This window comes from Dromaius novaehollandiae, chromosome W (genome assembly GCF_036370855.1).
Source record: "Dromaius novaehollandiae isolate bDroNov1 chromosome W, bDroNov1.hap1, whole genome shotgun sequence".
NCBI classification, from domain to species: Eukaryota; Metazoa; Chordata; class Aves; order Casuariiformes; family Dromaiidae; genus Dromaius; species Dromaius novaehollandiae.
In genome coordinates, this window is record NC_088130.1 from 33,344,079 (window position 1) to 33,369,980 (window position 25,902).

General features: G+C 43.8%; 1 protein-coding gene across 2 annotated transcripts in view; it reads left to right on the forward strand.

Annotated features, from left to right (window-relative positions):
* Positions 1–663: 663 nt before the first annotated feature.
* The window catches only part of LOC112988500 (CMP-N-acetylneuraminate-poly-alpha-2,8-sialyltransferase), a 62,324-nt gene continuing 37,085 nt past the window's right edge, over positions 664–25,902 (forward strand). Inside the window, exons 1-4 of one of the 2 annotated variants that reach the window (XM_064499791.1) lie at positions 1,073–1,132; positions 4,208–4,291; positions 5,544–5,675; positions 14,845–15,102. In XM_064499791.1, coding sequence (XP_064355861.1) covers positions 4,278–4,291; positions 5,544–5,675; positions 14,845–15,102 — 404 coding nt within the window. In that variant the 5' untranslated portion in view covers positions 1,073–1,132; positions 4,208–4,277. Of the gene's footprint in view, positions 1,133–4,207; positions 4,292–5,543; positions 5,676–14,844; positions 15,103–25,902 lie in introns of both variants that reach the window. The other variant, XM_064499790.1, reaches the window with a different exon arrangement.

The window sequence follows — 25,902 nt, forward strand, 5'->3', positions numbered from 1 at the left end:
GACATGCTCAAGGATTTCTCTAACCTTTATTTTCTTTTAATGCCTGTGAGGGAACACTCTCTCAGGCAAGAAAAACCCCTGCTTATCTCCAAATTTTCTTGCAACTTGCTGTGAAATGCCTGACGCTAGCCAGCTCTGGAGACAGCACATCAGACCAGGTGGGCCCAGGGAGGGCTCTGTGGCTGTGTCCCCTAAGCGAAGAGGACAGGAGTCACGCTGCATTTGTCACTAACGCCTCCCGGCTCCCCACGGGAGGGCAGCGGTGGGGGTGGCGGTGCTGAAGCTTGCTCCGTCGTGCAGGGTAAACACCGCCCGGGATTCCGGGGCGGGCAAGCGCTGCCGAGCACAGCGGGACCGAGTCCACGGTCTCTTTGTGAAGTTGCATTACGTATTTTTTAAAGTTGCATTATGCATTTTAAGGGCTGCGGCCGCGCTGCGACGATGCGGCCTCAGCGGAGGCCGGGAAGCGGCCACCGTGCTGGGGTGCGACAGCCGGGGGGGTCGCACGACGGGGCCGCCGCGGCGCTGCCACCCCGCCCGGGCGCGGCGGGGCGCGGCGAAGGGGCGCGGCGAATGGGGGCGGGGCGGTGGCGCATGGCCCCGCCCACGAGGCGCCCATTGGCCGAGCCCCTCCCGCCCCGCCCCCTGCCCCGCCCCGCCGCGGGGAGGGAGGTGCTAGCCCCGCCCCCGGGCCGCCGCCGCCGCCGCGATCGCACCGGGGCCGGGCCGGGGCCGCAGCCGCAGCCGCAGCCGGAGCGGGGCAGCGCGGCGCAGGGAGCGCGGGGCGCGCAGCGGGCGGGTGCCCGCGCGGCGCGGAGGCAGCCGCGAGCGGGGAGCGCGGGGAAGGGGGCGAAGGGAGGCAAACTCGCCCCGACGCCGCCCGCGCCGCCCTGCCCGTTTCGCTCCCTCGGTCCTCGCGGCCGGTGCGCGCGGGCGCGGAGCCGCGGGAGCCGCGCGGCGCGGGGGCGCAGCGCGCCCGGAGACAAAGGGAAGGGGCGGGGGCCGCGCCCGCAGGAGACATGCGCTCGGTGCGGAAGCGCTGGACGGCGTGCACCATCAGCATCCTCCTCATCGTCTACAAGACAAAGGAGATCGCGCGCCCCGAGGAGCGCCGGGAGGCCCCGCTGCCCGGGTGAGCGGCCGCGCCGCCGGGGGGGCTGCGCGCGCGCGGAGGGGCGCCGGGGCCGCGGCCAGGCGGCAGCGCCCGGCCCGGCTGCGCGGCCCCGGCGGGGGGGGCGCCGCGGGCAGCGGCCGCGCGTTGCTGCCGGCCCAAACCGCGGGGCGGGGGCGCGGGCGCGGGCGCGACGCCCGCCGGTGGCCGCGGGGGCGCGGCGCTGCGCGGCCGCCCGAAGTTTGCCCGGGAGCCGCCGCTAACTTCAGCGCCCCTCGGGGCGGAGGGTGCGCGCGGCTGCCCCGGCGCCCCCGCGGCGCGGAGCCCCTCGGCGTGGGCTCGCCCTGCCCCGCGGCGCCTGCCCGCAACGCGAGGCGGCGGGTCGGCTGCCGCGTTCGCTCTGCGTCTCGGCCGCGCAGCACGTCGCGTGCGTGCGCCTCTCCGCGCCTGCCGCTGCGCTTCCTTCCCCCCAACTTGTAGCCATCCTGCGCAGAAGTTGGGTGTTAGCCGAGGCTGGGCTCCGTCCGGAGGGGACGGGCTTGTTTTCGGGGCAGCGTGCCTGGGGGGAGCGCGAATTCGTGCAGGGGCACAGGGCGCTCGGGGGGCTGTGCCGGGGCTCGGGGGGCGCAGGCACAGCGGGTCTCGCCCTCTGCTGTGAGCCCTCGCCTTGGTGGGGCGGGGGGAAGGAGGAGGCCGCAGGTGCCCCCGCGCCCCGCGAAGGGAGAGGCGGGAGAGGCGCCCCTTCCCCGGGCGCAGCTGGGCACCGCTGGGCACCGCGGGGCTGGTGGGTGGCGCCGGGTCCCCCAGAAGCAGCGGTTGTGGTGGCCGGGCTCCTTCTGCCGCCCCGCACGTCGGGGGGACAGAGCAGGGGCTGCTGCTCGCCCGCCGCGGCCCCGTCTCCAAGGTCTGAGAGGGTTTTCCCTCCGCGTGGTGAGTGGTGTGGTGTTTGCTTCCCCACGTATTAAAGGTTTTTACAACTTGGCTGTAACTTTGCTTCTTGTTGAAACTCAGCGTGAGCCCAGGTTTCGCAGCAATGCTGTGGTATCCCTGTGCTTGCAAGACAGCTGAAGTTCAAACTGTATGTTGGCAGGTGCAGGAAAACGCACGTGAGAACTAATGTGTCAGGGAGAATCAGCATTAACTAAAGACACCCGTGTTTCACAATGCAAAATCCTTCATTTCAGGCTAGAGGTAGTTGCTAAAATGATTCAGAAATTAGTCACTAGGTATAACTGGTACATATTTGCAAAAAAAAAAAAAAAAAAAAACCAACAACAAAAAAAAAACCCAAAACAAAAAACCCCTCACTCCTCCAGCTTGTGGTATCTTGTATTTGACGTTATTTAAAAGGTACTGAAATGAATTGATACTTTAATATTACATGAAGCAAAATAAGCGTATCTAGTCGTAGCTATGCGTGTCTCTAACAAGACTTAAAAATACAACCATAATGTACTTCAGCAAGGTCATTTAGCGGTATCTGGACACCTCTGGTGTCAGTGAAACTTCTTGCGCAGTCTGGTGCTATGCTCTTTGGCTGAGGCTGCGGGAATACTGTTTCTTTTCCCAGCCCGTCTGTCCCATCCCTCAGCAGCAAGGATCAGAAAACAGGAAGACCACTATCACCTTCTGCCACTGCTTATGACTCCAGTCCGTCTTCCGACGGAAGGGCTCACTCAGATGTTTGGTTATTTTTGATGGGCCATATGGGAAGACAGAGTCATGTTTTTGTGGAATGTTTTACTTCCCGAAGTACCAGTAATCTCGAATTCTGAATGCATGAGGTGACCGGTTTTGTATTTATTAATGACAGTGCCAGTAAATGCCAGGTTTTCTAAAATAGGTTACTGTATAAGAATCTGTGCGATTCCAAAGCCTGAGTTGCACCTTAAATAGCTCATGTTTTACAGCAAAATCTCTAGGACAACTATTGTAAAAGCATGCCATTCTTTAACTAGACTGTAATGCCCCTTTAAAAGTTATTCAAGTAATGAAACACATGCATTATATGGAATGCAGGCTTAAGCTGCATTATCTTCCGCTGATAGAAAATATGCGTTTTAAAGTTCTAAGACTCTTTTTTTTCACGTCTAATGAACTGTATTCAGGGTAAGAGGTGGTCTTATTAGCAAGGTAATTCAGAGTTGAGGTTGACACCATAAGCCACAAGTTGCCATCACTTTTAACAGCAGTTGTTTTATTAACATCAGGGGGGATTTGCTGCAACTCTAGAAGATGCTAAGTGGCTCCAATTTATTTCGCACTTGCAGAATTTTTCAGGGTAAATTGAGCTTTCTACACATCACATTATTTAATATTAATTTTGGACGAAAATTAAACTGCTAATAAAAAGGAGAGGAGCATATAAGCAAACACCTTTATGTTTGTAGCAGAGCTTTAACAGAAAGTGCTTAGGACCTTCTCTCAGCTGATGAGAACACAACTTCAGATTGTTTTTCTGTACCATAGTTCATTGAAGATGTAAATTGTGAATACTCGAGACAATCACATTTCAAATGCTTGAGTACTTTAGCTGTTTGGAACGTAATTTGTTGCTAAATTTTGTCACCTGTTTCACTGTTAAAGTGTCTAATGGGTCACTCTTTACTCAGCTAGACTAGAGACACCCCTGAAGTACTCTTATGCTGTGTACTTTACCTGATGCATTGGGTAATTTTCCTTTAGATGCATACACATCTTGTTGCAGGACAATACATGCAATAAATACATTCATAACGGTTGTGGAAAAGAAAACAGCAGTGAGCTTGCTCACCGAATATAAAATTAAAAACATCGAAAAGCGAATATTGAGTAAATTGCGGTTGCTGTGCGTAGTGACTTTGGCGACGTCCGGTCGCGTTGGCGTGGCTGGGCGGCTGCGCCTGCGGTGGCGCGTCCCTGCACGGGGCTGCCTGGGCTCGCGGGCGTTGCAGTAGGGGGCGCTCTCAGCTCTGCGGCCGCGCCGCGTCCCCGCTGCAGCCGGCTGGCGCGGGGCGGCGAGGGAGGGGCGCGGTGCCACTGGCACAGGGGGTCGGGGCTTTGGGGGGTTTTCTTTTTTTTTTGAATGAAGTGTAAAATACTGTTTACTACTTACAGGAGCTTTTGCAATCATGGCACTTTTTGCAAATGAACACCCGGTACCGGTTTTGTTAATTTAGCCTAATTAATGTCCCGTTGCAGGTTAGTTCCAGTTTAATCTGCTGTATAATTTACCAAACGCTAATGCGTATATGTACTGTAATAATGTTGCAGTAGCTCTTATCATGGAGCAGGATCCCGTTGTTTTAAGCACTTACAGAGGCAGGGAAAGAAAAATCAGCATTTCCCTAGAAAGCTGGTGGTCTCTTTCAGAGACTGTAGTGAAACATCTTTCATGCTCCCTTGTGTTGGGCAAATGTCTGCTGGTCAAAATTCCTGTTTGCAAGCCAAGTGGAATTATTATTAGTAACAGTATTTCAGAGAAAAAGTTCCTTTCTTAACAGATAGAGAGATTTCTGTATATTACCATGCTATATATTCCTTCTCAGACATGAGACATTCTGCTTGGTCGAATGTTATACACAAAGAGTTTGATATATTAAACAATTATGGATTAAACAGCTATGTTTGAACTCGGAGAGCTGAGTGTTGCTCTGGTGTATAAATGGAAACAGTATGGTTGCACATATGGAGATAAAAACAGATTTTAGACCTAAGACATAAGTCCTGCTTGCAGAGTTTTAGCTTTCCTATTACACTTGCGTGGCCCTATTGGCTGATACAGTTGTGGCTGGTAACTTTATGATGCTTCATCAGATGTTCAGTGATCATCAGTCACTGCTAACTGCAGTTTTTGTTTTTTAAGGTTACCCTACCAAAATGCATGGATTTAATGAGATTGGTGAATAGGATTAGGCAACTGAGCTGTCTGGCCCTGTACGTACAAATGTTTCAGGAAGTCTCAGGGAATTTTTGTGTTTTGTATTCCCCGAAACTCCAGAATTCCTGGCATGAAAGTCTCCTATTACTGGTAGGAGGCAAAGAGAGATAATTAGCGCATTACTGTGTAACATGAGAAATTGCTGGAGGAAGGATGAGAGTTAAGTCTTAATTCTTAGCTTAATACTGGAAGTTAGGGACATCGGAGTGCAGAATCTGCCTCACACACATAGAGGCAAACCAGGTCTGGCTTCACAATTTGGAGTTTATTATAATTTTTGTTTTGTTTATTGAAATAAAACTAAAAATATATTTAAGATTTTAAATTAAGCATTAAATTATTAGATATAGATCGCCCAGAGATTTCTCTTATTTTATTTGGTGAGTAGATTGGGTGAGAAGGGGAGGTAATGCTACGTTTTGTTGTGGATGAAAAGAAAATATCGCTCGTGCTTGTGATCTAAATTACTTCAAACTAGTAACATAATTGTGTCTTTTCTGTGTTGCATTGCAGAGATGGTGAGCTGAGTTTGAGTAGATCAATGATCAATAGCTCTGATAAAATAATTCGAAAGGGTGGCTCCTCAATCTTCCAGCACTCTGTAGAAGGTTGGAAAATCAATTCCTCATTGGTACTGGAGATAAGGTAAGTGTCTTAAAGTCCATTTCATATTACTATTGCCTATAATTCTTCTGGTGTAGAAAACTTATCATAGTCATGTGATTTGCTGTTGCTGGAGGATGTTTTATAACTTTGTGCTTACCTAGGTGCAATGTTAAATGCAACTGAATGACCTCAGACTCCGAAGTAAAGTTGCCCTTCACAGGAATACGTAAGATGTTTTCATCTAGTTATGTCAGTCAGACCCTCGAGGACAACGTCTACATTAAGCGTGTCTGCACTGAACTGGTGGTCTCGCGTTCCCTTACAGTCAGTGGTGAGAAACTGGCGCTTTTAGGACATGATCTCGTCCCATCCTACTGTAGCTGCCTAAAATAGCACAGATGAAAATACCCTGAAAGTACCTGTATTTCTCTTTTCTCTGCAAAGAGAGTTTAGAGAAATGACTTAGATCTAGGGGTCAAGAGAGAGGCTGTTGGGTGATAGGACTCCTACCCTGAACGTCCGCGACTGGCCCAAGTGGCGTCGGCGCCACTGCCGCCTGGTGCGGTTCTCCATCCCTTGCAGGTGCAGGCCAGGAGGAGTCTCGGGTCCACGTGGAGGTGGGCACCAGGGCAGAGTTAAGAGGAGGGACATCAACATTTTTTTTGCATCAGGGCCACCATTACTGGGCTCTTGTTGTCATGTCTTCTCCGTCTCAGGAAGGTGGCCAGGGTGGGAAGGGTGTGGAGCTCGGGTTAGCGGTACGGAGGGCTGAGCCTGTCACACTCTGTGCAAGGTGATAGAAAAGAGGTACTTTTCAGCAGCAAAGGCATAGCGGAGTGGATTTTTGATTTTCTGAATCCGAGCACTGTTTTACAGCTGAGTAGGAATTCGATCTAATTAAAATGTGGTTTCTATGTCACTTGTCTTTCTTTGATTTTGTATAAATTAAAGGGCGGCTTATGAAACCCTTAAAGGCAATGCTTCTGTGTATGAAAGGCATGGCTTCTCTGAAAAAGGGACTTCCAGCTTTATGGCTACTGTTTTATGTTCTTCATTCTGAAACAAGCCGAAGATATTAATAGCTCAGAAATGATTCACATGCACAAAGTTGTAGTAAAAGTAATCTGTGGAGCAGTTATAATTCTTGAAATTCTGCGGCTATGATGGACTTAGCACAGCCCCACTGCAACAGCGGGGGAACAGCGACTGGGATGAGAAGAGCAGCAGATTTTGGGTAGCAGCAATAATTGCTCCTGCTGATACTCAAGCCTGTGGCTGTATCTCAGCAGCCGGGCAAGCACAGCGCGCTGCGTTGCACTGCGTGGTGCACTGCGTTGTCCTGAACCCCTGGGTGCCCTGACTGGGGGACCCGAGGGTCCAGCTGTGCCCCTGGCACCTGGTTTTCGCACCAGTGAACACCTGGATCTCACCCTAAAATGCAGCCAAGGAGCACTCCCATGCCCCGGGGCTGGTGTTTCTCCCAAGACCCTCGGTGTAGATGTCGCCTCTTTAACCAGTGTGTGGTTGTTGTGTAAAAGATAAATTCCGCTCCAAGGTAATTTAGGGAAAATAAGCAGAATTCCTATATCAATAACAATATTTAAGATTTATGAGGATGTAACTGACAATTTAAGCTGGACTGATAGTAACTTGAATAGTGTCCAAATTTCAAATCATAGGCTATGGTTCTGACAAGAGAAAACAAGCAGCATGCCATTTTGCTTGTGAGGTAAATTGATTTGTTTTGGAAGTCATTGAGAGACTATAAACAGAAACCTGTAATAACTCTTTTCAGTCCTCCCATTTCGGTGAAGAATTAAGTATCATGTTTCAGAACCATTTAAAACCAATATATTTTGCTGCTCAAGCCAAACAATAAACAAACGGTAGTATTATAGTGACTCTTTAGGTAAAGTTAAGAGAGAAATCAGAGTTTGGGATACTTTTGAGGTGCTCACTTTTCACCTATTTCAAAAGCAAACTGTATCGTTCGGACAAAGAAGTCAGAGTGCTTTTTTTTTTTTTTTTTTTTTTTTAAAGTTTCTTACTACATACATATCTCAGTCTACCAATAGCCTGAGTTTCAAAAACAACACCTTTTTTTCTTACTGTTGGGGGATGAGAAAGTTCTCTCACTTATAAATGTGCTCTTAAGAAACATCATGATGCAGTTACTTTGTGGTTTTTAAAGACTTAACAGTGAAGAGTATATTTTGTCTCAGTGATACAGTGAAGAAAAACATGTAACCTGTACACTAGTTTAAACAGTAAAGCTCCCATTTGGTCAGCGTGAAGATTTTCCATATGGCAGAATGCATAAAGTTGAGGTTATTTAGATGTCCGCTTTGGTCTCATTTTGAGATGAAATAGCTATCGTCACGAACAGCAGATCAGAGGAGCAGGTGTTTTCACTGAACCGATACACGATTTTAGATTAATGTGACTTAGGGCCAAAATTTGATGTCCACTGTGAGGGGAACCAGGGCTACTAGCCAGTGCACATCCTTTGCAGAAATGCTCTGTGCTAACGTGTGTAGCATACTCAGGTACACTCTTTGGCAGTGAGGGAGGGAAGTTTGGTGCGTTTTTCCTTGTGGAAACCACAAACAACCCCTTGTAGCGTGTGCCCCTGTGCTGATGCTGACTAAACAACATGCGTTCTCCTTTCGCTTTTGTAGGAGGTTTGCTATACACCTTTCTTCCCCGTCACAGCATCTTAGCTGTAAATATTTTTATGCTTATAGAACTATCAGGACTAACTTTAAATGTATGTAGCAATCTCCTAGAGTGTTCTCATGGTTAGACTAACTGTTGGGTCCTCCAAAGTACATTACATGCACTGTGTAGACCATGAAGATGATTCATGCTCTATTATTGCAACTGTTAATGTGAATAGTGTTTGACTTGTGGTGTGAGGTTTGCCATAGCAAATAATGGCAAGAGAGAAACATAATAAAAAAGGCTAGCGCCTGTTGAATAATGTATAAAAAGTTGTCACTTCTTAGCAGTGGAGAAACAATTTGTGAAACCGTTAATGTGCAGCATACAAACATTTCATAAAACTTATAATCATCCCAAAATGGCAGCTACTGTTGTCTTACATTAGCTTGGCACCCACAATAAAAATTGAAAAATATGGAAAAATTGTGATAGTGAGTTTTGCTTTCTGCAAGGACAGCGTGTTTTGTGCTGTGTCTGGACCTAGCAGGTTGGCAGCTGGGACATTGTGCTTTGCTGTCTGCTCTGTTGACCATGGGTGTCCTTTCCTGCCATTTTATATTGGCTTGGGCTAATGACCACTTTCTGTCAGCTGCTGAGGTCTTTTCTATTTGCTATTGGAAATGAGTTCTTGACTGGGTCATAGGAATCAATGAATGAGACAACTCTATTAGCAGGACCCCATGGGAGGAGGAAGAGCTTCCATGGGGTATCTGGGGTCCCAAGATGCTCTCCTGGACTTTGTGACCAGAAGAGGCTGTCGAGGGGGTGTAGCAGCCCCTTTGGAGGTGCTTGCTTGGAAGAAAGAGCTAGACTTTGCATGACTGAGGTGGGGATGGTGAGTATCGCTAGCTAATTACTGGAAACTGCAGCAAATTTGCTGCCTTGCCAATCATGACTGCACCAGTAGGAGAGTGATTTTTTTAAATGGATGGTACCTTCTGATTGCTGGCAACTTCTTTTAAGAATAATTAGTAATTCTGCTGCCCAAGGAAAGAAGACTGCTTGCTTGATCCCTGACTGAATGGTTCAGTCACGTGGGAACGGGAGAGAGAGGATCCACCTTCTGTGGGGTTTTATGTCTAAATCCTTCCTATTGTCTGTGACAATTTGAAGGTTTTCCAATTATGGAAATTGGGAAATTTCAGTTCCATTAAAGGCCGTGCTTTCAGAACGGAGAGATGTGGCTGAGGTGATACAAGCCCATCTGGGGAAGCCGGCTTAAGCAGGACTGGGGCCGTGCCAGCACCTCTGTGGTCTGTGTGAAATGAAATACAGTTGAGGCTTGAGCGCGTGATTTTCTTTTTCCACTTCTTTTAATTAAGTGGGGGCATGTATTTTCGTTGGAAGGAACGGTTAGAGGTTTTGAATTGCAGGAAGGCAAAATGAAGAAAAAAAAACGATGCGTGTCTAGGATATACTTATCTGTTTGTGATGTGGGTGAGAACTTGATGAGTGGAAATTTCCTGTCAGAGAAGTCTGAGAACTTGTAATATGCTAACAGCTTCATTTAGAGGAGGAGGAAAAAAAGAGAGAGAGAGGGAGACTTCCCCCATAGAAGGGCTCCAACTGTTATCATTATTTGTCTTGCAAGATGAAACGAAACTGCTATGATATGTCCCTGAAGTGTGTGCAGTAAACGTAGAGCTGGCCCTGGAGCAGCTCTGAAGCTTTTGGAGCCACATGTTGAGGCCAGCCAGGCTCTTCCCTTCCGAACCTGCGTCTCAGAGACACGCAGATCGGGACTCTCCGGGCTGATGCAGTCATAATAAACCTTAAAGCCTTCCCAGAAATTTGAAAAGCGTTTTGCTTCCCTCGGAGCCTTATCTCAACTGAAAAGGTGGCGTTCGTTCTTGGTTGGGGTGGTTAACGCCACTGACTCCGTTCTTTGGACTATAACTTGCTTAAATTCATGAAAAGCCGATACATGGCTGACCTTCATGTGCTAAGCGGTGGCCAGGCACGCTGTTTCGAAGCCCTCTTTTCCCCTTTGCGTGCCCGCTGAAGGCCTGTGGCGTGATTAACGTGTGCTTCAGCTGGGAGGTGGCGCTTCTGGCGGGGGGGGAGCCTGAAGGGCTCGGGGGGAGCCGGGGCAGGCCGGACCCCCACCTGGGTACCCGGATGGGTGCTGGTGCGGTCCGCCCCGGGCTGGGGAGTTCTGGGAAGCTTTCCCTGGTTAGTCACAGTTACGCATGGTTTTAACAGATCAACTCCAAATCTTAGCAGATTTTCAAAATTAAACAAGAAAAAGTCAGTGGGAATCTGCACTGGCTTGGGTGGGAATGGGAGTCTCCTGCGGGTGAGATGGTATGTGCTTTTCAAAGGAAAAAGATACATGCTCGGTGATCTTGCTATAGTGGGAAGTGTGAACCTGCATGCAACGTTCACCAGAGTTGCTGCATAACTCCTTAATATTTGTCTGGAGGAGCGCTCAGTAACACTGGATGTTTGCTGGTTCTGTATTGGAAGGACTTTGTTGGTTTGTTTGTCTTGCACACAAAAAAAGCACCAAGTGAGTCCAAAAAATGGAGAACTGAAAAGCCTGGGCTCAGTTTAGGGGTGATCTAAAGTCAGTACTTGAACCGTTTAGCTACTATCGAAACGATCAGCACGGTATTTTGAAATTGAAATATGTGTGGTGAGTTGCCTTACAGAGCAAATAAAAATATTTGGATGTGAGTAACCATTGGCCTTTCAGTAATCAGTGGTTCTTTAGAAAAACAAAACATCAGTCTCCCCTTTTGGTAGCATGTGAAAAATCCTCCCTGTAGTCACATAACACACATTCAGAAACGCAGAGCTGGAACTATTAAAACTGCAGTTAAAATTCCTAACTGGTCTTAATTTATTAAAAGCCTCCTTGTGATCAATATGCATAGAGAGAGCATAAAAAGGAAATACTAGAAAGGAAAGATAATTAATCAAACTAAAACTGCACGCTGTTCCCTCACTCAAGCATGCAAACGCAGTTTGATTTAACTACCTGTTTCTCTTGCGGTGCCACAGGCGAGCAGAGCTGGAAAGCGCAGCTCCTTTGAGACAGTAGTATTTTTAGTGTGCCTAAGTAAAAATGGAATAATAAGGAATATATTAGATAAACACGTGCCAGGAGTGAGGTAGGTATAGGTACATAAACCTTCAGTGGGGCAGGGTGTGGACTAGATAACCAAGTAGCCGGCTTTATTCCTGTATTTGTAGCGGCATTAAGGCTCGGTGCCCGAGCTGGGTTGCCCAGCGCTGAGGAAGCCCGTCAGTGGGTTCGCCCCACAGTGAGGCTTTCCAGCACTGCCCTGCTTGGAAAGAAAGTCTTTAAAAATATTTGCAATCCTAAAAGTCAAATACTTAAGTGATTTTTTTTTTCTTAATCCAAACAGTTCTGTGGCAGATATGGGAGAGGTTGCCACAGGTTGATACTATTTGCATAGTACAAAGACTATTGTACCAAATAAAAAGTGCACATAAATAGAAAACATGTCGCCACATTGCCCCAGAATAATACATCTTTATATCTTTTGGAAAGCTATGCAAAGCAGTGGTATCTGTTATGTGTACTTCATCAGATAACCAGGAGTTGTGCTTCATGTTTAAGTACTTTGAACATCTGTTTCTGGTTATCAAAACAAACCCAGGTCAACCACAGATTGTGGCACTGCATTTCTGAGAGTCGTGTAAGCACATTGCAAGCAGCTGCTGGGCTCCAGCAGACCCCGCTAGCCCCCTGTGCCTCACCTGCCTCTGAAGGGCTCTGGCTGTACCCCTGGGACAGCTTTATTCATCAGAACAAAACTTGAAGCCCACCTCAGAAAAACAGTTTCTTTACACGTTCTAGCTTATACTTGCAGAAGTTCCTTCCATTCAACGCCTTTGCTTTGAGGTTCACTGAAAAATTACGGTTCCCCCCCCCACCTTCTCTAACTGAGCTGTGAAGTGTCTGAATGCGAATTAGCATGTCTTTTAAATTATTTTTAACCAACATCACGATTGACTGAGAAACCCATGTGTGTTTTGTGTGTAGTTTTTGGTCCTATCCCTTAGTATAATTTTTCCTCTTAACACCCATGTGAAAATGGGAAGTACCACTATCCCCACAGTACAGATGAGTCAGCGCAGAGGAACTTAAAACAATGGCATGAACATCTGCATGCTTAATCACATTTCTTCCAGTATTAAAAATATTTGGATACAGTTTAAATTAAAGATATTTTAAAGATAGCATTATTACACATCTCATATTGGCACAGAGATTCTTACACATACTCTAACACCTGCTCATCCATTTACCATTGAATGTGCTACTCAACTTCAGATAAAAGTATACTTTTAAATATGCGAGAACATACTAAGATTCAGTGACTTTTGCCCAGCTCAAAATTTTAATGAAAAATAAATTCCATAGGCATTTTTGAAATTTCAGTTCTGTTAATGATTGATTGATTATCTGAATCTAATTCAGCTCCATTTGAAACCCATTGAAAGACTTTTCTGAGCCTATGTAGATACATAGGCAAACTCTGTAAAGTTACCCACCCCAAATTAATACAGGAAGCCAAGGCCCTATCTTATTTTTTGTCACTGTTTCCATAACTGCACTGCATTTTCTCGTGTTTTAAAATAATACGCAAGCTGCTCTGTTCATGCACAAGCATTGCCCCTTTTTTTTGCAGATACAAGTAATAACGGGCTTGTTTATTCTTGCTATCTGGGTGGGGGCTTCAGAAAAGTCAAGTGAAACTCCTTGTGCTCACGGGCGATTCTGTTTCCAGCCGCAGCTCTCAGTCTCTCCACGTTGCAGATAATTTTTCTGGCTTTTTGCACCTTGGCAGTGGCCACCCCTCCTCACACCAGGGCGCCCGTGAGGGGGGAGCCTCCGAAGGGCTCGCCTGCTGCTGTCGAGGACTTGGTGCATCTGCCTGGTCCCATGCAGAGCCCCAGGCCTGATGGCTCTGGTCCTAGTATTTAATAATTTCAGCTGTTTTTAATGCTGCTGGATCAGATGATTCCTTCTTTCCCTCTCTCTTTCATTTTGTAGCCGTTTACACATCTGTTGCTGGGTGCCCACAAAATGATGCTCATCAAGCCCATGGGGCATTTAAATCCATTTGAACTTACAGCCTGAGGAATAGGCTTTATCGTGCTTTATGGAGATGCCTTGCCTGGCTTTTTATACCACTTCCAAAAGCTTTAGGCACTCAAGGTTTTGATATCCTCTACTCTGCTTCATTGTTTGGAGACCCTCACCCACCTCGGCACAGGGCGTCTTTGCCCTGGTGCTGCTTCATCTGTGTGCGGTGGCTGCAAAAGGGAACCTTGGCCGCCCTTCTCTTTTTTTTTTTCCTCGCAGTTTAAGAAGTGAGAGGAATCACTTGAAAACAGTATTTTTATCACGTTTCACTTCCCCTTCGGCGTGTGAGTTTGATTCCAGGGCAACCGTTCTGCGCGAGGGGCTGCAAGCGGCTGGCTTGTCTGCTCTGAGCTGGTGAATTTAAAGAGCCTTGGTTTTGGTATTTTTTTTTTTTCCTCCCTCTTAGATCTCACAAGCAGGTACAAATTACTGTGGCTTAACTTCCTCAGTTGACATTTAAGCAGACATACTTCACCTCTTACTTGCCGTGGACTGGGAGTATACAAATGCTTAATTACCCCCATTCCCTGGACTTGTGCTATCTGATAGCTTGATCATGAGAGGCTAAACCCCTGTTAACAGTTTAAACGCTTAATTGCGGAGACGCAAGCTGAAGGATTGGACTGAACTGATTTAAAGTGATGATAAGAGTTCCCAAGAAGTGCTTCTCTGAGTTCAGCTAACAGCCAGGCTGCACGCTAAGCTGCAGTTCTTCAATTTGCAGTGTGGTTTTAAGCTGATTTTGTTAAATTAGTACAAAAGACTGAGCGTGTTCCTATTTCAAGTTAATTAGGATAACTTTGACTGAGCCTTCAGTTAATTAGGAGAAGGTTTGAGCTAAACCAAATACCTTGTTGTTACAGTGAAATAAGAATCTAAAAGAAAACATGGTCATTCCTGAACCAAGCTGACTTTTGAGACATGAGAGTATAGTGAAACATTTATTTCCTAACTCACAAATAGCCCATCTTTTAACCAACATGTTTTCAGGAAAACCAGCTGCTCTGGTCTTTTTTTTTTTGACATCTGTGCATACAGATTTGCATCTGTGCAAGGCTTTGTAAAGTATTAATCAAAAATAGTGCTCCTTCTAAGTTTTAGAGTCATCTTCCCTTGGTCTCTCAGTGCCTTTATCTGTATAAAGTAAGCGAGCTCTATCACTGTAATATTGTAATCAAGCCTTTGAATTCTGCCCTAAGGACTTTGCTCTAGCTCCGCTCCAGAGCGTGGGAAATGACCTTAGTCCGTCTGAAGCTGTCTGCCCTCAGCTTCATGCAGCGTGCTCCCTACAGCCGGCACTGCTGCCAAATAAACTGCGTGTGAGCGGTTGGTGCTGGGTCTTATCTGTGCCTTTTTGCGGATTGACAGGAAGAACATTCTCCGGTTCTTGGATGCTGAAAGAGATGTCTCGGTGGTCAAAAGCAGCTTCAAGCCAGGAGACGTAATCCATTATGTGCTGGACAGGCGTCGCACCCTGAACATCTCGCAGGATTTGCACAGCCTCCTCCCTGAGGTTTCCCCGATGAAGAACCGGCGATTTAAAACCTGTGCAGTTGTTGGAAATTCGGGCATCCTTCTGGACAGCGGATGTGGAAAGGAGATTGATAGCCATGACTTTGTAATAAGGTGAGCGCGCATCTGCTGTTGACGATTATAGTCTTCTGTCTGTTTCTTGGACAAAAGCTGTGAGAAATGCTTTAATCTGAGGCACAAATTTCAGGGATTATTTGAAATTATTGAGTAATTTATCTGAAACAGTACCTTTCCCTGTGGAATTCCCCAAATTAAATATGTTCCCGTGTGGCTGACAAGAAGAGTCTTTTTTGCAGTGAGACTAAAAGAAAGGGCACACCTGGAGAGAGCAGAGAGATTTGTGCTACTTCTTTTTTTCTGTTTGTTTTTGTTCCAGACGCAATGATTATTCTGATGGAAGAGTTGGTAGGATAAATGCAAAGTCTTTTCTTTTTCCAAAATATCCCTTCTTAGCTCTTGGCCAATAGAGATGGCCTGTTGTAAATTACTACACTACTTATGTGCAGTATGGGGTAAAATTTCAGTGTGATGCATTGGGATTGAACCAGATGGCTGCCATTAAGGTAATTGGCAGTCACGCATCTAAATCCCTTCACATTGCTCTAAAAGTGTATCCCTGCAGTTTGGGCAAAAGTGTTCCTATGCTTTGCCTTTTATTCATTCTTCACGCAAACATGCACAATATAAGATGTTTGGGCTTCACAGATAAATAGGAAATAAAAAGAAATAGTTGGCTCATTTGACAGGCTGACATTATATGGATAGAGCGAACGTCAGACAAAAGATAGGTCCTTTTGCTTTTGAAGCAGAAGTTGCAATTGGTTTGGTTTGAGAAGGGTGAAACGGTGGTGATAGGAAACAATATAGAATTAGTTGTCATTGCAGGTTCCTGGCTTTTCCTTTTCTCGAGGAGAGATGGTAGTGAAAAAAATATTGAAAGGATATGTAAAAGGAAAATTATAGTCCTTCGATTCATAAATCAAAAGAGGACATACGCATGAAAGTTGTATTTTATTTGAAAGGCATACCAGAAATTGGCCACCACATCAGTAACACACTCCTCTTTCATTTTTCTTACTTGTGCTGCTTGTGCCACGGCCAGTCTTTCCAATTAGCATCCTTATTGCAGAAGGAATCCAATATAAATACTACGTTTTCCAACCACGTTTAGGATATGGGCAGGCTTTCATACTTTCTCAAAGGTTAAATGTGTTCCACTTAACAGAGTACAGAAAAATCTAGATAGCAGATTTTATAGATGAAAATTTTCCTTTGGAAGGTAAAGTAATGAGTGCCATTCAAAAAGGCCCAATGCAGCAAAGCACACACTTTTACTTAAACCGTGTGCTGAATTCCTTTTGAAGTCATCTCCAAACCATCTCCCCTGTTTTAACTAGTAGTGAAACTAGACAGTGACACCTGATAAGAGTTTTTAACTAATTTGAGCCATGAGGAGTAAAGATACATTTCTTAAAGACTTGCATACCAATAAGAGATGAATGAAGTAGCTTAATAGGAATGTCAGGAAGTTCACAGATTCTGCATGGTTAGACGATGTGATATTTACTTGTGTGTGCGTGTGTGTGGGGTGCCTATGTTTGTAACATTTTTGCTTAAAGTAAATAGCAAGGAACTCCTTTGTATTTCAAGTTAAAGGAGAAGACCAGACATTCTTGAGAGTTACTGTTTCCTACATCTCTTATGTTTCTTAAAAAAAAAAAAAAAAAAGTATGCAGCATAGTAGGTAGTCACCCGATCTAATGGTACTGGCACACGTGGTAACCACTCTATTGCTGTCAGGATCCTGGTATAAACAGTGGCACTTCACTCTGTTGCTCTCTTTGCTTCCAGCTGATTTTTCTAAAAGTAAAATGCGCTCGTTCCACTTAACACCTGACGTGCTTCTGGAAAGCCGTTACCATACGCATAAACTAAATCACAGATGCCGCTGGCTGTGTAGACTGATGAAAAAAACTTTCATGACGCTGAATGCGTATTACTTAAGTGCTGTGATGAATTCGTCATACTATTTTGGTTAGATACATAATTTCAGTTGATTTTGATAGTACTATATGTTCTTTTCCTCTTATGAAAACTGAAACAAAAGTGTCCGTGTTTGAGAGAGATTTCATGCAACAGGAGCATCCTGTGCATGCTAGATATAACACCAAACATATCGTTAATTTAATGCTAAATTTGATAGTGAAGATCTCTTACAATGATAGACATCCGCCAGTATTTCCATTATACTACAATAAATTGAATATCCTGAATTTTGAAACTCCTTTAAAGGTGATCTGAGCATGTTAGGAATAACTGATAAAGACCCAGAATATATGCTTTACCAAGGATACAAGGAGATGGTCAATACCTGGCACTTTAATTGATTTAAACCTCGTAATATCTGGCAGTCTCTTTGAAAGTCATCCAAAGTAACTAATACCTGGCCTTTCCTTGAGATATTCCAGCGTATTCAGTGCCTCTCCTGGACCATTGATCCACCTATGACAGAAAATAATTAGAATACTTCTATTAAGAAAAATATTTTAAAATAGGCACCTAAACTAGAGGCACATAATAAACAAGTCAACATATAACTGTGTCAGCAAATTTAGCAGGGAAAAGAAAGCAATTCCTCTCTTTAGACAACACTGAAAGTGCTTTTACGAGTCATTTTTGCAAATGAGGTAATGTTTTGTCAGCTTAACCAGATTTACTGTATTTACTGAACATTAAAATAGCTTTTTTTAATTACTTAATCACACAGGGCCTTATTTTGTTCTCATGGATCAGAAATCAAGAGTCTAGGGACATATCTTCTGCTAGGATATAATGGATTAGTTCCACAAGTTTAATGAAATCATGCCTCTTTTTGCCAGTGGAAAATCCGACCCAGTCTAGTTAAACTGGGAAGCAAGGAGAATCTCTTTTTCTATTAAAAATCCTGTGCTGGCTGTAAATTCTTTCTTCTTCTCGTATCGCTTTCCTTTTCACCGTTTGAAGTTTTTACAGCCTGTTAAGTGACTACTGATTCTGGCACCTCTAGTACTTCCGTGGTGGTGAGCCAGAGCATGCTACATTTTGACACAATATCCAGAAAAGGTTCCTGCACCATTCCAAAATCTGCCCTTCCATAAAATAAATGAGAAGTGTAAAATATGAGATAAATAAGTTGATTACACACAAGATCTGTAAATGGCCCGGCTCTAGTGCAGGAGCTGCTTTCTACACGGTGCTGCTCTCCTGCCGTCTCTGCAGCTGGTGGGTCAGCTACACGGTGCTGCTTTCAGCTGAGATTTAGCTGTGGTACGTTTTATTCTCCTGTTGCCTACACTTTGTCATGCCAGAGCTGTGTTAGCAATGTTGGGTGTATCAGAGAACAGATGAACTAGTTAGAGGAAGTGGTAATTTTTGCAATACACTGATAGTTACATAGGGCTTCCTGAAATATCTATAACGTGCACTGGAGACATGTGCTGTAAAATAGTAATAGTAAACATTGCTAAGAAACGAGTTTGGGATTCTTGGATTGTCAGTAAGTACCAGAGAAAATTTAGTTCAACTTTAGGTTCAGAATTTGAAAGGTCCTGAAGATTCATGGAAATCAGCCTGATTATTTTTAATAGAATTCAGTATACATGTAGGGAACTTTTCAAAAGCAGGGAGTCAAATAGAGTTTTGGAGGTTTTTTGCTTTAAAAAAGGTAAATAAGTAGCAGATTCTTGTGGTTCTGCTCACAGTAGCATTACTTCTGGAAAAGTCCCATTCATTTCAGTTGACCGTTATGGAGAACAGACCTGAAATAGCTGATGTGTTAAGTGAAGCTGTTTGATTAGCAGAGAACTGCTCTGACAAGGAACAACTGTGAGAGGTTATTACTTAATTGCCTCTTTTTTTAGATTGAAGTACCTAGTTTATACATTACAGGCCCTTTTTCTTCTCCCAGCAGTCTGTTTTCCTGCTAACTCAGCCGGTGTCTGGGAATCAGGCTGAATAGCCTTGCCTTACAAGTCATCACTAGTTAACAAAAATTACTGGTCAGATGCAGCTCTTATTTTCCCAGTGTCCTTTGACTTTAATTTTTTGACTTGGTCATTCTTGTTGTGCTCAGTGAGGTTGACGTGGAAAGAGCTTGCACTCATGTAGGAAGTTTGTTGCTCGGTCGTATACAAGGAGGAACAGACTCTGTCTCGCTTCCTTGCTGGCGTTGCGGCTTTGTGTGCAAGCAGTGGCGATCTGAGCGGCAGCCGGCAGCTCCGTTCCGGGCGAGAGAAGGCCAGACCTTGGAAGGACGCCGCGGAGGTGCGGCGGGGCGGCTGCTCTCAGCAGAACTGTTTAGATTTCTCTGTCTCCAGATTCTGCAGGTGCTTCAGTCCCTTCTAGTTGTTACTTTTCCCCAAAAAGAAGAAAAGTCGGGGCATAAACTAATTTTTACATATAAGGAGAGAAGCTGCTGCATCTTCTTTCCTCTGCTTTGTTCCTTCAATTGATGGGGAAAATGATCATAGTTTTTTTCAGAAGCATGAGATTTAGGATGTTACTGCACTTGTAATCTGGGATTTTGTTGTTCTTGTTGTTTAGTAGTGACTTGTAAGTATTGGCTCTTATGTTCCAAATATTTATTTAATATGCCTTGCTTGGAGCATACCGCTGTGACCGTAGAATTGGATGCACAGAGCCAGCGGATCTGCCGAAAGAGACGCTGCCAGTATTACAGCCTTGCATCAAGGTGTGATTCTTACCTGAAAAATACCATTTGAATGCTTCATTGGTAGCTCATTAGACCTTTTTCAGCTCTCACATATGGCAGGGTTTTCTTTGTCCTCTTCCTCTTTTCTTCCTACAAATTGTTACACTACATGAGAATGATAAACAAAGCCAAAAGGCTCCTATCTCCAGACGATCTTGCTGTGTGATTTGTTGTACCTGAGAAAGGGGGGAGCATCAGTGTGGCTGTTGGGTGTTTCCAATGAAGTTGGACAGTGAACCTCTCAGAACTGGCCCAAACTCAGTTGAGAAGACTAAGGAAATGGCCATACAGGGCGCTGTCTAAAAACCATATAAAAATGATCAAAGATTCCAAAGTGGTTTCTCAGTATAAATAGATATCCTGTGAGCATGCAAATCCAGAGCACGGAGGATTAGCCTGACTCTTTCTGTAATTACCCTGCAAGAAAAAAAATGGAAGTGTAGGTAAAATTTCATTTTTTAAGTTGCTAATTTCCTATTTCTCATAATACAGATATTTTAATTTAGTGATTTCCCAAGCAGTTTCTAATGCAGGAAAGAGTAGCCTTTTTTGCTGGTTAGAAAGTTGTAAACTTGCCAGGACTCTGGATTCGCCGGCATGGCAAAACCCTTGCAGACATAAGAGACAGTAAGCTGCAACCTCTTCTCCTGGAAGTTACTGCTTCTGTAGCAAGCCTGCTTCACTAATCCTCTTCATTGACTGCGCTGTATGGTTAAGAGGTGTGACTTACTCGTTAGGACAGTCACAGTCAAAAGGTCGCCCTTTTTGCCCTTCTTCATTTTTGCGTGTTCAAACTACCCCTGTTTTTTCTGCATTCCAGGCTCACGACCCCAAAGTGCTTCTCCAAAACAATGAAAACAGTCATTTTGCCTAAATTTAATGAAAGTACAATTGAAATATTTAACACCTTCTGCCATCAGGGAGTTGCAGAACTGTTCTCCACACCGTAACAGCAACAGTTTTACAGCCCTGTAGAATAAGCCCCTCATAGGGAGTAACATGTAAAGGCACATGCACATGAAAAGGCAAAAATACTGGTATTTCAGAAATGACTTCTTTCCACTTATCCGTTTTTCTGTGATTAAAATCTCATTCTCAATATTTCACGGCTGCAGGTTTTTTTCCACCTAATATGCAGCAAACTTTCAGAGATATAAATTCCTTTCTTTATTAGGGTGTCAAAGTAGCGGTATTGGAAACGAGAGTAACAACTCAGTAATTCATGGGTAATGGTGCAGCAAGAGCTCCCAATAAAGAGGTAAATCATGTGTGTTGCTACTGTCTCTGAGTATTTAACGCCACTTAGACCTTCTCTGTCACTTCGCTGTGCTACCTCGAGTGAGGACAGCTTGTGTGTCAGTCATCGGTGTTAAGATGTCAGGAATAAGGAATTTAATGATTATGGGTAGAAGTTCTAGATTGGGGAAGAACAAGTAAGGAAGCTTATTAGCAGGTAAGGTTACAAAAATGCATCTTCTTATTAAAGTGAAATCAGTCACAAATTGAGGGTTCTTGTGGACAGGTGTTAGAAAAGGGGGTACGGAGTCAATGGTGGTGTGTATGAAATGACACGATTCCCGCGTGTGACTTGTGTGCGCAGTTGTGCTGTGCCCAAGCCTCTAGTGTAGACGCTGCTTACGGCTGTCGTGAGAAGCTCTCTGCTGTGCCGTGCTGAGGGTAACAGTGCTCATGAAGTGGGGTATGTCAGGGGCCTTCCTGCTGATCCACACTCACATAGTTAAATTGAAGCAGTTCTAGTTTTATCAGGAGCCAAACAAGTTCACAGAACGTCCTAGAATACATATGTTTTTCTAATCACTAGTGGCACTTGATTGTTTGTTTCTTTTTAATAGAAAATCTCTGTTTTTGGGGGGTATGTGCATGTGAAAGTAGTCATACTGCTGCTGCACACCTTTGTTTGAAGGACAGGGTGGAATGATGTGCTACGCATGGGCAGGTGCCAGGGTGATGTGCTGTCAGTAGTCTGGGTAGAGATTGCTCCAGCTGGAGATCTCCCCGGTGCGTGAGCCTGGAATTCCAGTTCCCCACCCAGATGCTTTTTAAAACATCACAAATCTTTTGGAAGAATCTTTTGGAAATTGGAATTCACTATTCCAATTTTGACTCTTACAGGAGTCTGGATGTGAATCTAAACTTTAAAATTTGCAGGCTATTCAGGACAAGAATTTATGTTCTCGATAGTAGTTGTGTTTGTTCCTCATGTTTCAGTTTAGTTTAATAGCATAAGTCTTCCAGCAACAAACTAATCTTCATTTATTGGTTTCTCAGAGCATATGTGGTTAATATTGTGTGATGGATATTTTTGGCTTTGCTCTACAAGGAGATATTAATGAAAGAGAACACACTTTTACTGCATTTCTGTGTGGCCTGGACTTTACATTGGTTTCCAAACATTTATTTCAACCTGTAACCCTCAAGTACACGAATTGTTAAAGGATTAACAAGTGTACAGCTTTGTAGGGCAATTCTTCCATTATTACTGTATGAAGAATATTCTTCTAGTTCTCAATGTCAAATAAAATGGAACAGAGTAATCACTTTCACTCAGGCAAGTTTCTATTGCTTTTATTGAAAATTAACTTGAAGAAGATGACCAAGTATGGCTCATAAATATTGCATCTTGGACATGTGTGTGCATATACATGAGTTGTGTATCTGTGAGTGACCTAGCAAGTCCAACTGCATCTCTGTGGAATAACTGGATTCCCATTTGAGTATACTTTCGAGAACATGATTTCATGACTTTGTTAAGCTCTGCTCTCTAAAAAATGAAGTGTGCTGTATGTGTGTTTGGGCCATAAAAGCTTCATAGCCAACCCAGGGTGATGACTTTGGTCTTTTCTCTTGATGTGCAACTCCAGCCCTTGCCTGACTGACCTTTTTTAGACTTTCAGCCATTATATCCCATTGTAGTCAGTAGGCACCATGGACAGTTTTGGGAGGAGCAGATGGCTCTTCAGTCACTGTGGTTTTTGTGATCTGTGTATCTCAGGCACGCTACAGACACCAGGCAGTATTTCAGACATGGGCTAATTTTCCACTTTGGCTGTGTGTGTTATAGTTAGTTAGTTGCCCTGGAGCTTGTTTTGGTGACGGCACAGGGGCACGCGTGCTCGTTGCACTGCCTTCGTCTTACTGCCTGTGGAGCCGGCTCCTGCTTCCGCTGGAGCAGGAGAAGGTGACCAGCCTGTTCTCTGTGCCTTCTGCCCGATTCCGTATGGAGAAGCCGGGGTCTAACGCCTGCTGCTTGGGGTGGCTACGGATGCATTCACGTGAGAGTTGTTAGTATTAACTCTCCTTCTGCAGTTAGGGTCATTAGGACAGTATTGCCTGTGACAACTACCGATCACATAGATTATGAACCTTCCCACTTATTTAGGTTTTGTCCTAACAGCCTCCCCCTACTTTACCAAATCTTTTGTACCATGAGACCAGTTTCTGAGCACTTCTGCTGTAGAAAGAGTGCTTGGAAGGAGTAAGGGGGTAAATACTGACTCTGTTTATTTGCTATTGTAATGCAAGGGAAAAAAAGAGGAGCTAAAGCTGCTGATGAAAAAAAAAATTTACATACAAAAAAATAGCCTGTTAGTTTTAAAGAATACACTTACAGAGATTTTTTTGAGGAAGAAAACAAAGGAACTAACAAAAACCATCAATCTTTGCAAAATTTATTTTGCTGGGGAAATCCATATTTCATTAGTTCCTTTGTAAACAGTCAATAGCATGGGCTCAGTAGAGAGTGTTTTACAAACCTTCATACAATGTGATGGATCATTCTCAATGCTCATATTTACAGCTATTTACTTACACGCCCAAGTCAATCTTCAGTGCTATATAAAACTGTTACTTCCAACCTGTTTGCATGTTCTCAGTCAAGTCTGTCCTGCTCGGATTGGACCTGCAGCCCACTTGCTTACAGGTTGACTAAGGTAAAGGCAACACTGAAGTTTTTTAGAAAGAAAGCATATATCTGTAGTGGTAGTCTGTTGCAGAAAATTGTGTTTTGGAGTCAAATTTTAAATAGCCTTATACTTGCAAGGTATCAATAATGCGGCATGTTGGAAAGAGGAAGCTTAGAAATGACATTTTTTAATATATTCTATATATTTTTATATATTATATATATATATAATATATTTAAATATTCTTCCTAGTGGATTTGATTTAGCAATGTTAACTTAATAAAAGAAATGAACGGTTTCACATGTCGTGTGCAAGTTCCTAGGCCCATACTGGCAATGCCACAGTGCCGAACTGCTGCCTCCTAATCCCTGTTATGGGTGTGTTTGGCATTCTGTGCCTTATCCCAAAGGAGCTGCAATTAAAGAGTATAACCAGGGAAGGATATTGCAGTGCCTATTTCAAAGTTGTTCAGTTAATGGGTTCCTTAATTTGATTTAATGACAAATAAGAATATGACTAAAGTTAGATATATGCTTACAGGTGTCTCAGAATAGGATGTTGTCTTGAAGGAGGCCATAGAACTGATAGAGGAAGGTCATTGCTGTCCGCTAACAAAATAATTTTTTTTTTTTTAAATTCCAACAGCAGTATGCAGCTATGGCATAGCGTAAAGAAACATTAGAGACTATGGTAAAAGCTCAGAAAGCTTTTATTTTAGTACCAAAAGTACCAAAAACCATTTACACGTACTCAGGTGTATACTGTACGCAAATATACTATAGCTAGTTTTATGTATTTCAGTTGTGAATAGCTGGGAACAGAAGTAGGGCCGCAATAGAAATTACCACTACAAGGTTTGGAATCTGTGTCTTTCTGAGAAATGCCAGAATCATGAATCCCTGAGCTAGTTTGTGATTAGGGAAGAATGTCATGAGATCCGTGATATGTAGAGACAAATGTGAAATAATAACAAGAGTGTATTCAGTTTTAGCATGCCTTTGCTAATAGGCTTAGTGCTCAATTCTGGGAAGAAACCTTCCTCCCTGAAGTAAGAACATGCAGCTGATGATACAAAGTTGCTAGATGTCAACAAACATATTCAAGCTTATATAAATATATGTAGATGTTGAATGCGATTGCATATCTGTGATTTTACCCAAAGTGTTTATTATTATTTTTTTTCTGAAGCTTTGGACAATACAGATAACTGAGTAATCACTCAGTTATTCTGTTTGACCCCTTGTCATTGCATTATTGGTATAGCTACAAAAAAAAAAAAAAAAAACATCCTGAAAGATATTTTTCTCTAAAACTTTCTAGAACTCCTCTAGAAATAAAACATCATCCAGTACTGGCAGTGCAGGGTAAGTGTTAGGGTGGATCACTATCATGCAGAGTCTTGAACTGATGGGCAAATGCTTCAGAAATAACTGAGCCATTTATTCCCTGCTGAAGAATGTGCTAACTTTAATTGGCAGATTTTAGCAGATGTTTTATATTTGCCAACTTTAGGGATAAGTATAAAGTAAATAGGCAATTTGACATTTTTGGTTTAATGAGCATTGGAATCATCCTTCGAAGGAAGGAACCTCTAGGAAAATGGGAAGTGGCTGTAACCAGGGTAATTATTCTTATAACTTGGCCAACTGCAACTAATACAATATTGTTTATTCCCTTAACAGAGCTGGGCATTATTGTAGCGGTGTGTCTTATGGCAGTGTTCTGCTACAGTAAAACATTGGCAGTGCATTAGTGAGCAGCTACTTTGAAAACGGAGCCTTTCAACATGCAGATGTACTTTATTATCACATTATTTCAAACCTGAGTAGTGCTAGTAATACATATTTATATGCTTGAATTTTTAAAGGATCAAATGCTAAGAGGTGCTCAGCATTTGGAACGCAAAATGTCTTACCTGCCTATAATATTATAATCAGGTGTCTAATTTGTGACACTAAAGCATGGAAAATATGACTAAGATTTTTAATAACTCTTCATGGACAACTCCATTGTCACCGAATGCATTTGGATTGCTCATTACTCCTAAATTATACTTGAGCAATCTGAAAATGCCACACGTTAAAAATGTATACCGCTAGATACCTTATGTGGTAAACCTTTATAAATACAGCCTTTGTTATTAAGTATATTACTGATGAAGCAGTAATGACATGTAAGATAGACAGTCCTTGTATTTAGTATGCCTGTGATGATTCTTT